At 35.1% G+C, this 16709-nt stretch overlaps 3 protein-coding genes across 3 annotated transcripts; 2 read left to right on the forward strand and 1 right to left on the reverse strand.

The window, feature by feature from the left end:
* Window positions 1-1113: 1113 nt before the first annotated feature.
* On the forward strand, window positions 1114-1664 carry BDB00DRAFT_894180 (uncharacterized protein; the record flags this gene model as incomplete). Its single annotated transcript, XM_053128501.1, has 2 exons — window positions 1114-1605; window positions 1639-1664. Exons 1-2 carry the CDS (start codon window positions 1125-1127, stop codon window positions 1662-1664), a joined length of 507 nt encoding a protein of 168 aa, XP_052973307.1. The 5' UTR covers window positions 1114-1124.
* Window positions 1665-1967: 303 nt separating this feature from the next.
* Window positions 1968-2824, forward strand: BDB00DRAFT_856343 (uncharacterized protein). The gene has a single exon (XM_053125780.1). It carries the CDS (start codon window positions 2141-2143, stop codon window positions 2750-2752), a length of 612 nt encoding a protein of 203 aa, XP_052973308.1. The 5' UTR covers window positions 1968-2140; the 3' UTR covers window positions 2753-2824.
* Window positions 2825-4394: 1570 nt separating this feature from the next.
* BDB00DRAFT_775155 (uncharacterized protein) lies at window positions 4395-4637 on the reverse strand (the record flags this gene model as incomplete). The annotated part of the gene is made up of 1 exon (XM_053120205.1): window positions 4395-4637. The coding sequence occupies one exon, from the start codon at window positions 4635-4637 to the stop codon at window positions 4395-4397; it is 243 nt and encodes an 80-aa protein (XP_052973309.1).
* Window positions 4638-16709: the final 12072 nt, after the last annotated feature.

Consider the following 16709-nt stretch of genomic DNA (forward strand, 5'->3'; position numbering starts at 1 on the left):
TTTACCGACGACAAGGTGCCGGTATCCGCCTTGTACTCAACAAGCAAGAAGCCGACAATGCTATCTGGACATACCACTTCTATCCTACCGGCGGTGCTCATTATGCGCTACACACAACATACCAACGCATAGCACAACGCTATTACTGGGAAGGAATGCGACGCGACATACAGCTCACAATAGCACAATGCTCCCGATGTCAACGACATGGAAAACCCGAGAAAATCGAACTACTACACCCGATACCCGTTGAACCAGAACCATTCACGATGGTCGCACTAGATATCAAACACCTCAGACCATCTCGTGCTGGTCACTCATACGTCATTGCAAGTATCGACTATCTGACGAACTACGTCAACGCAAAGCCGGTCCGCCTCGCAAACGCCACAGAGGTCGCTCTATTCATATATCAAAACATCATCTGCACGCACTCACACATCAAAGTACTACTCACCGACAGAGGATTGCCAGTCAACAACAAAATCATCGACGAAATCTGTAACAACTTCAATATCGAACACCGCATGGCGAGCGCTTTCTCACCTAGCGTAAACGGAAAAATTGAACGATGGAACCGCAGCCTAGCACAAGGATTGAAGCGATTATCTAACGAAGAAAAAGCAGACTGGAGCGCGTACCTGCCCTCGCTGGTACTCAGTTACAATAGCCGCATCCACTCGACAACGAAGGCATCACCCTTCTACTTACTATACGGCCGTCACCCTTGGACACCGTTCGACAGATCCGTACCACAAATAGAAAGCAACACAGATGTGACAGCCTGGACACAAAAGGAATATGACACCTGGATGGACACACATCTCAGACTTCTCAGGAACATCCGGCAGAACGCAGCCGACACCATCAAAGTATCCCAGCAAAATCAAAAGAAAGCACTAGATCGGAAAATACTCGGCAAGAAAAAGCACCTGCTGCAACCACCGTTCAAAATTGGGGACGCAGTGCTAGTTTATCATAACGCCATCGAATCGTCGTTCTCAGCAAAAATGGAAGACATGTGGAATGGTCCTTACATTGTGCACCACAGCAACGGAAAACACGGATACACTCTTAAGACACTAGAAGGGAAAATGTTACGAGGCACGATACACGGAAACCGAATGCGTATATATACCATGCCCAACGTAGCGTTTCGACCGACATACACCTCCCGATACAAACAACCCGAAGAAACGATGTCGACACCCAACCATCCTGACATCCTCGCGTCCCTGGATGAAATCGCGCCGCCTGCAGGACCCCAAAACCAAGGCTACAGCCACGATGACATCTTGGCTATCCTCGCGCAACTCGACGAGACGAAACTCTCCCCAGCTTTGGTAGACCGGGTCAGAGACCAACTCGAGCGGGAAAGCGTGGCGCGACGAATCCACGAAACACGAGCAGAAGTAGTTAATCTCCTCGTGCAAGAAATCTTTGACAAAGACGCATTATATCAACAATGCCGCCGTCACAACGCCCGACACGCTGGACTCACAGCAATCTTCCGGGCCGTAGGCTTGCCTACTGGCGCATTAGATCCTTCGCACCCGTTCTGCAAGGCATTGACCAAAGCCTTTTCGGCTGCCGCCAGGGCACGACGTAATATAGTGAACGCTTAATTACATGTAATAGCTCCACCATCACCACCACAATATTGAAATAAAGCAATTCAAAAAAAAAAAAAAAAAAAAAAAAAAAAAGAAAAAACAAACACAAAACAAAACACAAAAAAGAACAGTTACAAAAGCGAAACACACAAGATGTCCAAAACATATACAACACAATATACAGAACAAGTATCGATCACTGCTCTACTGTTACCCGCATTCGCGCGCGGCTGCATTAACATTAAACCAACCCGGATCGTCAAACTCGCAGAGCCGCTCAAGGCATAAGCTAATTCTCCCTTAGCATAAGCTAATTCCCTAGCATAAACTATTCCACTATAGCATAAGCTGCGTCCGAGATAGCAAATGCTAACGCTATACAAGCATAAACCGACACCACCATAACACGAAGCACGACACCCGCATTGTATCGAAACCGAATAATATAAATATCTGTACATCTCCAAACCATCCGTCTTCATTAATCTAATCGTCACAATAAACCTTTTCTTCTTACGAAATCGACCATGCCCTACAACAGCTACCCCTCGCCATCCTATTCCCCATCGTCCTTGTTCGACTCTCCCCCCTCAACGACAACTGCTTCATCGGCACCGACACCCGACCAAATATCGGAATGGGATAAGCCTGTCGAGTTGCCCATTCATACTCACCAAGATCACGCCGACGAGCCACCACAGTACCAACCGAACCCAACCGCACCTTGCCTTGTTGACTGTAGCGGTGGCAAACTTGTTTATCGATTATACGACCCCGACTTTGTACCGCCGCCCTTATATCCAGAATCCAAGGACCTCCGAGTCGAAATGGGATATTTCTTTGACCTCACCCAAGAGTGCGTTGCCCAACATATCAACCACCGCAAAGCCAAGGAAAAGCTGGCTACTGCCCGCCGTCTCCTCGCTCACCGCATCGCCGTCCGTTTGTCTACCGTCCTCCGGCGTTACCGGGATGAAGCTGCGCGCCAGCGCGTTATCCGTCGCTATGTCCACTTGCACATACATGACACGTTTATTTCGACCGACGAATCACTTTTCTCCCTTATAAACATCTATTATAACAAGATGCTCGGGGATGGTCTGCCCGCAGACATGGCCGCCCGGGACGTGCGGATCTAAAGCCAGGGGGCTATGTAGTGACAATTCCCCGCTTACAATAAAGATTTCTTTCTTGCCACCATACTCGATTTCGTCCACATAAATTCGCGCACTCTTATTGGTTCCTTGCTAGTGTCAACTTGGTATTTGCTTTTATCACATTAGCATTAGCTTTTATCACATTAGCATTAGCTTTTGTCGCATTAGCATTAGTAAACCACGAATCACATAGCTAGAAACCGACACATCAATTAGTATAAATAGCCCCTTTCCTTCCATTCGATTTCAGTTCAGTTCATCTCTTATCTCTTTTTCTTAACTCTTCTTCTTAATAAAGAATCTCTTAAGTGGCTTTCGGACGTAAACATTCCCGAATCTTGAACTCCCACTTCTTCTTTCTACTTCTCATCAGATCAGCATTGATAGCTCATTTAAGGCCCATAAATTGCCTTTTTCCTTTATTCTCACTTCATTTCCATTGTATCCAGAGTATAGCCGACGCTCTGCGATACTACAATATTATAACAAATATAATCTTTTCCTTTCATACAATAGCTAATAGACTTTTGTGGATTACCACCTGGTTTAATATTTGGAGTAACACTATCAATAGTAAAGAATTTACGTGCTGTTTTTATGTCGAATCGCTCATCCATTTGTATCCATATGTGTACATGTTTCTCATTGGTTTCTGGTGCAATTTTATCACATGCAATTGCCTTTTCAATTCGATAACCAATACGTTCATGTTTTATAAACCATTCCATGATTTGTTCTTTTGTTAAATGGAAGTCCTTACAAATATATGTGAACAGCCCTTTAGTGTTTTGGAATCGGAATTCTTTGCCGCCCTGCGAGGAATCTGCACCAGAGGTGTTACCCTCTAACATTGCATCGGAAAATTGAGGATTTGAGGATTTGAGGAATCTCACATATTCTCGAATTCTTCCAATTATTTTATTGCGTGTATTATTTTTAGTTTTTAATCAACTTTAGCCTGTATAAGGTCTTTTTCGAGTTCTGACCTCAGTTGTGTGACAAGAGGTTCATACTCAATATGCTGATGGTTTTCAGCAAGGTGTTTTGCTCTTTTAATTAAGAGCGTCAATGTAACTCCTAAAATAGGAACAAATTCAGCCATAATGGCTAAGAATGCGAGAAGGTTGAGTTGGTTCATGTCGATTGTTGAAGTAATACAGTGAACCCCCGCTTTTTGCACCCCCGTTTATTGCAGATCCCCACTTATTGCAACTTTTTTGAGCAGATTCCCGCTCAACACTTAGTAAAATTGCAGATTCCTCGGTTTTTGCAGATTGCAACTTGGAAATCGGGACCTGCAATTTCCCGCTTCAGCCTCATATATTGTATATTAATCTCAAGCTTCAGAGACAGTGAGACTCGAACCAGTGACAAAAGAGATACACTATTGTATTCTATTATTTAAGAGCTTTTAAACTAAATAAGGAAAGATGTGATTGCCAGCTTATCGATCCCACTTGTGTAACATATTCACATTTTGCAGTCCCTCAGATTTTGCAACTTTTTTAACGGTATTCCCGCTGTTGCAAAAAGCGGGGGTTCACTGTACCAACGCAATCATCAAGTTGAAGCTGGCTTAGCTCCACGAGTTCTAATATATCTCGAGACCCATTGCGCTGTTGGCTCAGCTTTTTGGGGAGATGTAGACTTGATCTACAAGTGAGCGGCTCCGAAGGCAGTGAATCATTTTGTTTAATAAAGTGTTAAGAGCGTCATTGGTAAGGTCATTTGGTGACTTGTACGCATAACCAATGATTGTAAAATTGTCCTTCTTTAATCCCTGGATAAATGATATGTAGCGATCCTGGTAATTGCTGATATTTTGTACTAGAAATGCTTTACATTCAGTGTTAGACTTTTTCACCATTACAGCAGGTATACAGTTATACAGTACCTCTATCAGCTAGTTTCATCACATATAAAGCTTTATGCTGTATGCATGCTCCACCACTTAGGCGTTTTCTCGTATCATTAGCTTTTAGATATGCAACCTTCTTACTGCTTGCGAACTGCGTGAAGTTTGAGGTCGTTCTTCCATTGAATAGTGTGGTGTATGTTGCGGCGATTTCGAAAATTTGCTGTGCTGTCAGTTCAGTGTATTTGTAAACTGATTCGTTGTATAGATTGTAGGGGAGAAAGACGTGGTTGATGAATTCAGGGAATTGTATATTCCATTAACAAAAATAATAAAGAAAATAATACCATAGAACCAATTAGTGGTTTTACAAATCCAACAAATTGAGTTAGATTTAGCTCAGTAGTATTGAATAGATCCCATTCATAGATTGAATCAACAGTAATATTTTCTGAAGATGGATTGGAATTATTTGATTGGGATGAAATAGTTTGAGTATTTGAAGAAGATTTTGAATCTAATAATTCTTGAAATTGTTTATTCTATTTTTCTTTTTCAAACTCAAATTTATCTCTTTCTAAAAGATGTTTTTGTTCTTCAAGAATTAATTCTCTTTCTTTCAATCTTGAATCATTTTTTAATTTCATTTTAGTTAAATGATATATTGAAGTAAGACCACCTAATGTTCCAATTGCACCTACTGTTTTAAAATATTGCTTTGAATCAAAATGTGTGAACATAATATTATAATAAAGGAGAATCTCTTAATCAAGGGGTTGGTTTACATTGTCATCTCCTTACTTTTATAGTTTGTAAGAAAGACTAAAACTAAACAAATTTGAGGTGATTAAGATTGGTAGAAGTTCAACTATTAAAAATCTTAAATTGAAATAATCCTCTATGATGCAGTAAATCTATTTAGGTATTAAATATCCCCAATCAACCCATATGTTATCCTTGTTTGTGTGAATCTAGGATAAACTCTGGGTAAGAATCTCTTGTATAATTGTGAATAACAAATAATTTATATACATAAAATAATCTATTTATTATTTATCTTGTTAGTAGTAGTCTATTAAAAAGACGAGGGAGGAAAAGGGGAAATCAAAATAAAAGGTAGGTTTTAAGGTTTCTTGTCGTCTTAAAACTATACCGCTTTTGCACCCTAGATATCTAGGCAACAAACCAAACCAAGCAAATGTTAATGGTATTAGTATTAATTATCTTTATGTGATATAGTTATTTAAAAGTATAGAGAGATTCTTTTCATTTACTAAATTATCTTAAAAGTAATTCAATAAAGATATGTAATGTATTAATCTTTAAATCTAATCGATGGATGTTTTGCCTTGATTAGATTTTTATTATGCCTAAAATCTTATTAACTGTTATCCCCACTATTCTAGGTGGATCTTATCTTGATATTCATAAGAATGAGATTCTTCTATACTTAACTATTATCTATATTCTAACTATTTCAGTTAGGATGTTTACTGACCTTAGACAAGCTAGATTACTATCTTCTATTCATGATATGAATTTAAAACAAATTGAATTATTAGATGATCTTCTTTATAATCAAGTTAAAGATCTTGAACTTAGCTATAAAACTATAGGTTTAGTTCTAGATCAAAAGGATCCTGAAACTGAATCTGTAATTCAAGATTCTCTTAAAACTGAACCTATAATTCAAGAGAATGATGTTTCTTTAACTAATATAAAGGAAACATCATTAGAATCAGGATTTAAAACTTGGTATGATAATAATGTAGAAAGATCTAATAATTCCTCTACTCGATTAGGAAAGAAAGATACTACTTCAGATAAGACTCTGTTTGGAAATTACTTGCAATATTGTAAAGATCACAATATTAATGTATATAAATTTAGTGATCTTACTGATAATTTATTTAAAGTCCTGAAGTTATACAAAGATCTTACACACGAAGAGATTAGAATGGGTAGAAGCCCTGCTACTACTAATCTAAAATTAAAGAAATAGTATAGCTTATACTATTTTAATAATTTAAAATAAATCTATGGCATCTTTTAGGCCTTATACAAATTAATTATGTTATTTATTTATTTATCTTTATTGTTCGAGAATTTGAAAAAGTATCAACCAACTTCAAATTCTAAAGCTATTGTTAATCCTATTTTCTCTATATTCGAGGATAACTTTAGTAATTTCTTTTCTTCAAGAGAGATTTCTCAATCAGCTGTATTTAATTCATTAATTGATGACTTTAATCTATTTTCTATTGGATTACCTTCAATTCAATTACCAAGTATTTAATTTCCTAAGTTTGAATATCCTGAGATAAAATTACCAGATAATATACCAAGTAGTAATAGTATTTTTGAATCAATTAAAAATAAAGTTAGTAATCTTGATTAGAGTTCAATCCCATAGATTCTTTCAGAAATTGAATGGAATCATTACTTGAATGTTATTTATATTTCAGGATCTTTAATGATTACTGGTTCATTTTGTATAAGACTTATACAACTGTGTCTGCAATTTATGCATATGCTAGAACTCCTTATGATTTCTTAATAGATGGATTGATTCAGGTATTGAAGGATTTGATTCAAGTATTGAATGGATTAATCCTACTGCAACTATGTTTATTCTTCTATTACTGCTCCATTTAGCTCTAGTATTGAATGGATTAACAATACTACTAGTATTATTAGTAATACAGTAAGTACTTCATTATTAGTGATGAGTTAATTAACTCAGGTATTAATCGATTTGATTCATTTTATGATTCAGATGATGATTTAGAATCTGATTCTGAATCTGAGGATTCAATTATTAATATTGAACCAGAATTGAATACTAATTCAAGAGCAAGTTTCCTTAGTTTCGCTCAATATTATATGGCTAGGGTTAGACCTGATATTAATATTAATAATATTAGTATTCTTAATTTATTAACTTATTTTATGAATAGAGATAGAGATAGTGATTTTGATCGAATTAGATATTCATCAATGAGGATTGAAGATAATTCATCTCTTCTGATTTCAGAATCATTAGGTATGAGAATCTATAGAACTATTAGAATTTAAGATTAAACTATAATTTTCTAACTTATCTCGAGGTAATAATATTGATCTAAATAATAATAATATTAGTAACACTAATATTGATGAAATGATTATTTCTAATTCAAATATTGGAGGAATCATTTCTTCTGATTCATTTAATCCACAGAAGAATTTAATAGATTATCTTCTCAAACATTAGAGAATTTAATTCAAGAAGAACTAATTGATGATTCAATTAGGTTATTTCAAAATATCAATATTTTAACTATGGATCCTCTTACAAGAGATGCTACTAGTTTTACACATGTAGATATTAATTACTGTTTACAAAATCATATTGTTAATCTCCAGAATTTAAGGATTGAACCTGAATTAGGAATTATTAGTAATATTAGATTATATATGAATCATATCAATAATGAGTCTTCTCTTAGATACTACATTCATAGGCTAATGAATGAATACTTTAATTACCTAGTAAACAATTGGATTATTAGAGAATCGTCTAGAGGAGTAGATTTTAGATTAAGAGATGACTTTGTATTAAACTATATTGATCATTTATCTAATAATCTATCTAATACATATTAAGTGTAGCAGAGCAGAATATTTGAGTACTTAAGATTTTCAATTCAAGTCAAGACATAATAGAAGTTAAGCAGTACAAAGCCAATGTCAAGATGTAGTAGTATGGCTGTTTCACTCGTGACAAGAAGCTTGTAGGCTAATGTACAGGAAATGGCAAGGGTGCGTCAGAGACTCACTGTATGCATAAGCCTATTTTGCTGCTGTGGGAACAGGGCCTGAGCGTTTCCCCTTATTTCATTTTACCCGGGTTGAGTTTGAAACAGATTGGAGGCTGGTGGCTGAGGTAGCTGGAAAGAGTGGGGTTTGTTAGCAGCAGCAGGGATCTTTTTTTTTCTCATTAGCATTCGCCATGGCAAATCAACAGCTGCGACGCACACTTGTAAATGGCTCCTACTCTCTTCACGATGAACAAAAAACAAGGAAAACAAAACGGCGCAATCCACGGATTTATTGAAAAACGAAATGAAGGTAACTGTTTTCTTAAGAAAAGCATGGGCTCAAGATTTGTAAGGAGTAGACCGCCGTTACTGCTGCTTAAAAAAAACGCTGGGTAAGTGAACAAGGGAAGGAAAAGGTTATCGGTTGTGCTTGGGGTATAGCTTAAGTGGACATATGCCCATTCAGAATTACTGCTTCTTTCTCTTTTTCTATGTATATACGTGATGCACCATCTTGCACCAATCCAACGTCAAACGTACGTGCGTAATACAACATCGTCCTCTACCTGCACAAACGATTCGTACTCACAACAAGAACGACGCAACAATCTTCTTCTCCATTACTCAAACACAATCATATACAACATGACGCTGATCCGCCATTGGCTTGCAAAACATACAGCCTGACGCGAATACTTTTTACCTTTTACATATACCAACGTTAACATCGCTGGTCTTTATGGATAAATGAGCTGTAGATAGCAGGAAGGATAACTGATGGGTTTCTTTCCTTTTGTGTTGCTGTGGATTGGATGAAAATAAAGTATGTTGACCATTATATAAGAAAGACAACGAAGAAGGTTCCACAAGAGTTATACAAGTGCGAAGGATGTTGTTTCGTGGTGAAGGATGGTTATTGTAATTATTGATATTGCATGGCAGAGCGTCTGGTGCCATGCACGGTCTCGCGTTTGTGAACCCATTTGTAGCCACACAATTCTGAGATGCGATCCTTGAAGATCTGCCATTGAGCAGCAGGAACGCACACGATTTCATTTGGAATGAGTGCAAGAACTCCACGTACAGTCGAGTGAGAGAGAGCGTAGCGAATGTCGTCAAGGGTAGTAACTTGTCGGTTGTTCATAGTTGTTGTTATTAACAACAAATAAAGTTGCTGTTGTAATAGCAAAGAAATTTCCTCCTTCATAAAAACAAACGCCTTTTCTTCTTTGTCCCTGCCATATTATCAACACCGCTCAGAGCTATATCCGTGAAGCACTTGTAAAAACATACAATCCCATCTCACACCCGTTCCTGCAAACAACTGAAACATAATGACTACATAATGTATGATCTTTTACTTTTATTATTTTATCCCAACCATAACATCTACAGTAACAATAATAAAACCCTACATTCCACCTGTCAGCATATATAACTACCTTATCCATCAAGACCGGCAATGTTGTATTGGCATATGCAAAAAGAAAGGTAATCGTCGTTGCCATCGTGTGTGTGCGAGTACAGTGAATTGCAGAGGAGGATTATAGTTGTGGTGGTGTGTATGCATCATAAGAATATAATTATCATTGCGTTGATGTGTATACAAACAGCAAAGAAAGAGATGACTGTCATTACGATGATGATGTGCTTGAGCGTACAAGTATTAAAACAAAAGACCGGCGTCATAGTCGTCATCGTGTAATATGGGCGTACATGATAGTGAAAGGTGAATACGTCAGGCTGTATGTTTTGCAAGCCAATGGCGGATCAGCGTCATGTTGTATATGATTGTGCTTAAGTAATGGAGAAGAAGATTGTTGCGTCGTTCTTGTTGTGAGTACGAATCGTTTGTGCAGGTAGAGGACGATGTTGTATTACGCACGTACGTTTGACGTTGGATTGGTGCAAGATGGTGCATCACGTATATACATAGAAAAAGAGAAAGAAGCAGTAATTCTGAATGGGCATATGTCCACTTAAGCTATACCTCAAGCACAACCGATTACCTTTCCCTTCCCTTGTTTACTTACCCAGCGTTTTTTTAAGCAGCAGTAACGGCGGCCTACTCCTTATAAATCTTGAGCACATACTTTTTTTAAGAAAACAGTTACCTTCATTTCGTTTTTCAATGAATCCGTGGATTGTGCCGTTATATTTTCTTTGTTTTTATTCATCGTGAAGAGAGTAGGAGCCATTTACAAGTGTGTATCGCAGCTGTTGATTTGCCATGGCGAATGGTAATGAGAAAAAAAAAGGTTGTATTTTTCCTCCCTGCTGCTGCTAACAAACCCCACACTTTCCACCTACCTCTGCCACCAGCCTCCAATTTGTTTCAAACTCAACCCAGGTAAAGTGAAATGAGGGGAAACGCTCAGGCCCTGTTCCCACAGCAGCAAAATAGGCTTATGCACACAGTGGTGAGTCTCTGACACACCCTTGCCATTTCCTGTACATTAGCCTGCAAGCTTTTTGTCACGAGTGAACCAGCCATAGTACTATATCTTGACATTGGCTTTGTACTGCTTAACTTCTATTATGTCTTGACTTGAATTGAAAATCTTAAGTACTCAAATATTCTGCTCTGCTACACTTAATATATTATCTACTTCAACTTTTATTATGTCTTAGTTGACTAAAACTATGTCCAGGTTGACTGTTATTATGTTCAGGTAGTCTATTATTCATGTTTAGATTGATTTTTATTCTTGTCCAGAACGATTTTCATTCATGTATAGAATGATTTTTATTTTGTCCAGATTGATTTTACTCATGTCCAGATCGATTTATATTCATGTCCAGGTCGATTTATATTTATGTCCAGATCGTTTTATATTCATGTCTAGAACGATCTTTATTCATGTCCAGCTCGATTTTCATTCATGTCTAGATCGATTTTCATTCACGTCCAGCTCGATTTTTATTCATGTCCAGCTCGATTTTCATTCATATCCAGATCAATTATTATTCATGTCCAGATTAACTTTCATTCATGTCCACTCAGATTAATATTCATGTCCACTCTGCCTAAAATTAAATCCCTTCTGCCTAAATAAAAGTTCAAACGTCCGCTAGGAGATGAAAAATCCTGTATATTATAATAATTAATATACTTAGAAAAACAATTCTTTTTTCTTTTTTTCCTTAATTTTGAAATATATTTAGGCAAGGGGGGTTCCATTACCCCTTGCTATATACGGGTGTATAACACCCGTCTGGTATATATATTATAATATTATATTGAATTAATAATTATCAGCTTGCTACCGCAAGCTTTTAACACCTTCAGGTGTGATGTTTATTATATTTAATATTACATTTAATATTAATTAAGTTTAATATAGAAATAATATATATATAAAAGAAATTATATTTCTTTTATTATATATAACTAAACGGGTCTCTGACCCTAGAAGAAATGGTAATGGAACCCATTTCTTCAATAAACAGTAAAATGATACATTTTACTTTTTATTTATATATATTTGAAAGATTAAAATCTTTCTAGATATATATTAACCAGAAGGAAAGAAGAAAAAAGAATTTTTTTTGATTATTTTGGGATGATAAAATTATTATAATTTTATCATCTATACTGAATATTATATTTATCAACCAGACACCTGATTAGAGAGGTTAGGAGACTGGTTGTTATATTAAAAATTGTGAAAAAAATAATAATTGAAAAATATAATATCAATTTAAAAGTAAAATAAAAATTGAATTTTTATATTATAAAAAATAGATTATTTATTATTTCTAACAAAATTGTTACTCTTAACTCATCTTTATTATTGAATAAAAATGATTTAAAAACTAATTTAAAAAATAATATAGTAGAATTTTTAAATATAGAATTAGAAGAGTTGTGGATGCATGTCAAGGTTATATTATACCTGTTTAATTTTAAATTCAGAAACTCATGAAGCGTCCACCTTGCATCTACCTTGCATCCATTCATGTCGCCACCAGTCATAACCCGTGCTCAAGCAGCTTGCATTTTCTATGGTCAACCCATAAGTCTAGAGAATGAAAAAATATGTGAATTGCGAGTTAATGGATTGAAGACATGGACCTCTGCTTCATAAACGATGACCCGACAGAACCTTATATCATAGCAATGCAGCATATACTTTTCTCTCCATTTCTTACCTACGATACGACCCACCAACACAGACGCTGACAGCTCTTCTTCCGAATCTGCCGAAACTAGTGAATAGGGCACTCTCATCAATGCAACAGAAGCTGTAGAGGAAGAGTCATGGAGAGTTAAACATAAATCTGATGATTATAAAAAATTCTTAATTTTTTTATCATCTATAATATTTATATAGTTAATATAAATAGTTTTTATTATATGATTATAAGAAAAATAAAACAAATTGTTTTCTATTTCTGTTCCTCCTCCTCCTCCTCTTCAAAATAAATAACAATAGCAATAATAACAACAAACCCTTAACAGGCTTTTTATATTCTTATTTATATATATTAAAAAACAATTATTTATAAAAAATTTAACTTTTAAATATATTGACAGATTATTGTTATTGTTATTTATTTTGAGGAGGAGGAGGAGGAGGAACAGAAATAGAAAACAATTTGTTTTTTTTTCTTATAATCATATAATAAAAACTATTTATATTAATTATATAGATATTATAGATGATAAAAAAATTAAGAATTTTTTGTAATCATCAGATTTATGTTTAACTCTCCATGGCTCTTCCTCTACAGCTTCTGTTGCATTGATGAGAGTGCCCTATTCACTAGTTTCAGCAGATTCGAAGAAGAGCTGTCAGCGTCTGTGTTGGTGGGTCAGTATCATAGGTAATGAAATGGAGAGAAAAGTATGCGCTGCGTTGCTATGATATAAGGTTCTGTCGGGTCATTGTTTATGAAGCAGAGGTCCACGTCTTCAATCCTATTAACTCGCAATTCAAATATTTTTCATTCTCTGGACTTATGGGTTGACCATAGAAAATGTAAGCTGCTTGAGCACGGGTTATGACTGGTGGCGACATGAATGGATGTAAGGTGGACATAAGGTGGATGTAAGGTAGACAGAAGGTGGACGCAAGGTAGACACAAGGTAGATGCAAGGTAGACACAAGGGCGTCCTGCTATTAGTTGTCTAACCAAACATAATCTACTAGCTGTAATATAGATAATAAAATTGCTATGACCGGTATAACTATCAGTGGCTGAAATAATTATTGATTTATAATTAAAATAATAAAAATTGATTTTTTTTATTTATATTAGTAGCCTCCCACGAGAAAAAAAAGAGCGATTGTTTAAAGTATATAACAGCAAATAAAAATGTACACAACACAACACACTGAACAACTCGATATTGAAATTAAAAATTTAATTGATAATAAATGGACTTTTCTTGATAAAGCTTAGCCTGAAATGCAACATAGATTTAATCATAGAACAGCTATTAAAGATATGAAGAATAATACAATAAATGATATAAAGGATGTATTACTTCATAGATTTGGATTTATACCTGTATTTTATTTTCTTACAGTTTTATATAGAAATATTGAATATCCAGGGCCATACCGCGAGATTGAAAAAGGACTTGCATTATTATATCATATAGTATTAGGTGTATCAGGAAAGGATATACATACTGTTATGCCATATGCAACATTTTATGATTTATATAAGCAGTTCTGGATTACTAACTATAATGAATTGAATAAAAAGGTAAAACAAGATTTAGATAGGATGTTCTCATCACCACGTATTCGCATTCTATCAGCCATAATAAAAAATCCAGATGGTTTTAAGAATGCTACACTATTTATTGATAGACATGATAGTAAAATAAAGTATTATAAACCAAATGAGTCACATTCACAGTTATATTCATATAAATTAAAAGACCAAGCTATACGTACACAAGTTATACAGGATATGAATGAAATAATTACACATGTTTCAGTATCTGAAAAATGTGCTATCGGAAATGATGATACTATGTTTATTAATATGAAACTATATATAAAAATAAGTGAGGCAGATTGTTTAGGAATGGATGGTGGATATAACTTATTTATACAAAAGTTTAAAGATAATGCGACAGATGCTAGATATAGTTTTTATGACCGTAATTTTTTACATCCATAAGAAAAGAACCAGGACAAAAGTTAACAATCAATGAGACATACTTTAATAACAAGTTTGGATCATTTCGTTCAGCAATAGAAGCACAGTTCTCTATGTTAGGCTCTAAATTTGAACGATTTAATAATAATCGTGCAGCATTGCAAATAACCGATATAAGATATTATAATATTCAGTTTCGTGTTGCTTGTATTCTTACTAATATATGGCGATTTGTAAATAAGTATAGTATAGAGGTACAACCACATCATAAATTATGGTATGGATAAGATTTTGAATTCCCAAGTAAGAAAAACAAACTTGACTTAGGAGACCAGTCGAGGTTATATTGATTATACTCTGGTCTATTAGTAGTGTCTGGTTGGATAGTTGAAAGAAAATAGTATAGCCAAATTAATTTTTATTAATTTAATCTATACACGATAGTCTTGGCATGCATATATTTAAAAATTTTGAAAAGTAAAAATTGAATTATTATTTATATAAAAAAAATAACTCACTAAAAGATTTAATCAATTTCAAAATGGTTGCTTTAAATACGTTTCTTCCCTTAAACCATATCCAATTAAGCAACAACTTGTGTAAGGAACTAGATTACTTCTTGGCTTCAGAATTTGACCATTTTATTACAGAAAATATAATACAAAAAATTAAAAAAAAAATAAATAAAAAAATAAAAGATTTGTTTTCATCTGATTATTTCTTATATTTAAATATTAATAATAGTTTTTGTACTCACAAATTCAAGCGTGGAAAAAAAGAAGGAGAGTTTTGTGCTAAAAAGATCAAGACAAATTTAAATGGCCAAGATCCTGATTATCATTGTTGTAAACATAGTAAAAAACATATTAAAAAACAAAAGAAAAAGCAAGAAATAAATAAAGTTATAGATATAATTAATGAGAAGTGCTACGGGTACGAGTTTTTTTTCTTACGCATACGAGTTTTTCTAAGCGGGTTTTTAAGGTGGTTGTGTTGTGAAACCTCATATGGCCAATCCGATTGCCGTCTTACACGTACGAGTTTTTTGCTAAAGGAACTGAACAGCATATGCGTACGAGTTTTTGTCTACCCATCAGTCTTCCCTTTTTTTAGATGGCCTTGTTAAAATAACTAGCTATTGTCATACTTCTTGATGTAAAACTGCTCATTAAATCGGCGCAATGGATTTAATTACGCTGTTCTTTTCGAAATCTTACAGGATTCTGTTCTGCCACTATACAGTGATGGCATATACAAGTTTTGCATTCCTTCTTTTCTTTAAGTTCTTGGCCTTTTCCCAATATTAGATGGCACACTAAGCTCGATATCAGGTTTCCAATAAATCTAGCAATTCATTTGTTTGTGTGGAGGAGTTTTCTACTGAGTCCACATAGGTAACAATCACTTATAAAAGAACTCTGGGCAGCGCTCTTTTACGCTTACGAGTTTTTTTTAATCTGGTTCCACGTAAATCATAATTAGCGGGGACAGATTTAGACAATTGTCTGCTTACGCGTACGAGTTTTTTCTATCCTGGTTCTACGTAAATCATGACTAGCTGGGACAAATTTTGACAGCTATCTACTTACGGGTACGACTTTTCTTAAGCCTGGTTACAGTGAGTTATTTGTTAATCTGAAGACCGTTCAAACAGCTCCATAGGAAGTTGGAGGTTCATAGGAGACTTGCTCACTGTACTTTCGAGTACCATATGCTTTTCAAATGTAGAAAGACTATGATCTGATATTTTAAGTAGAAATAATAGTGAGGGTAAGTACTAACTTCCTACTTCATAGTAAGACCAAGACTCTAACATCGAAACATTGCGCCTTACATACATGACTTACATTCAAATGATCCTTGCACCCGAAACAGCCATTTTATCTATAGCTGACGATCTGGAAGAAGGTACTGTAGAAGGAGCAAAAATCTAAATGAATGGGGATCTAATGCAGATAGAAGGTGTTGAAGATCTCACGTCTTATGCACGAACTCGCATGTGGAAAAGTGCATATTTCGTTCCATTGTTTCTAGAAACGTATAAATAGTATTGACAATTTTCATTACCTTTTTCCCGATAATATCTTGTTGTAACAACCCATTTGTTAATCTCTCCTCCATTTCATTTCTATTTTTCTCTTTCAGACACAATTACCGTTATTCACCT

This window comes from Zychaea mexicana (genome assembly GCF_025766255.1).
Source record: "Zychaea mexicana strain RSA 1403 chromosome Unknown BDB00scaffold_155, whole genome shotgun sequence".
Classification (NCBI taxonomy): Eukaryota; Fungi; Mucoromycota; class Mucoromycetes; order Mucorales; family Lichtheimiaceae; genus Zychaea; species Zychaea mexicana.

Coding starts and splice junctions, on each gene's coding strand:
- BDB00DRAFT_856343 (XM_053125780.1), top strand. CDS start 2,141: ATGCCCTACAACAGCTACCCCTCGCCATCCTATTCCCCATCGTCCTTG.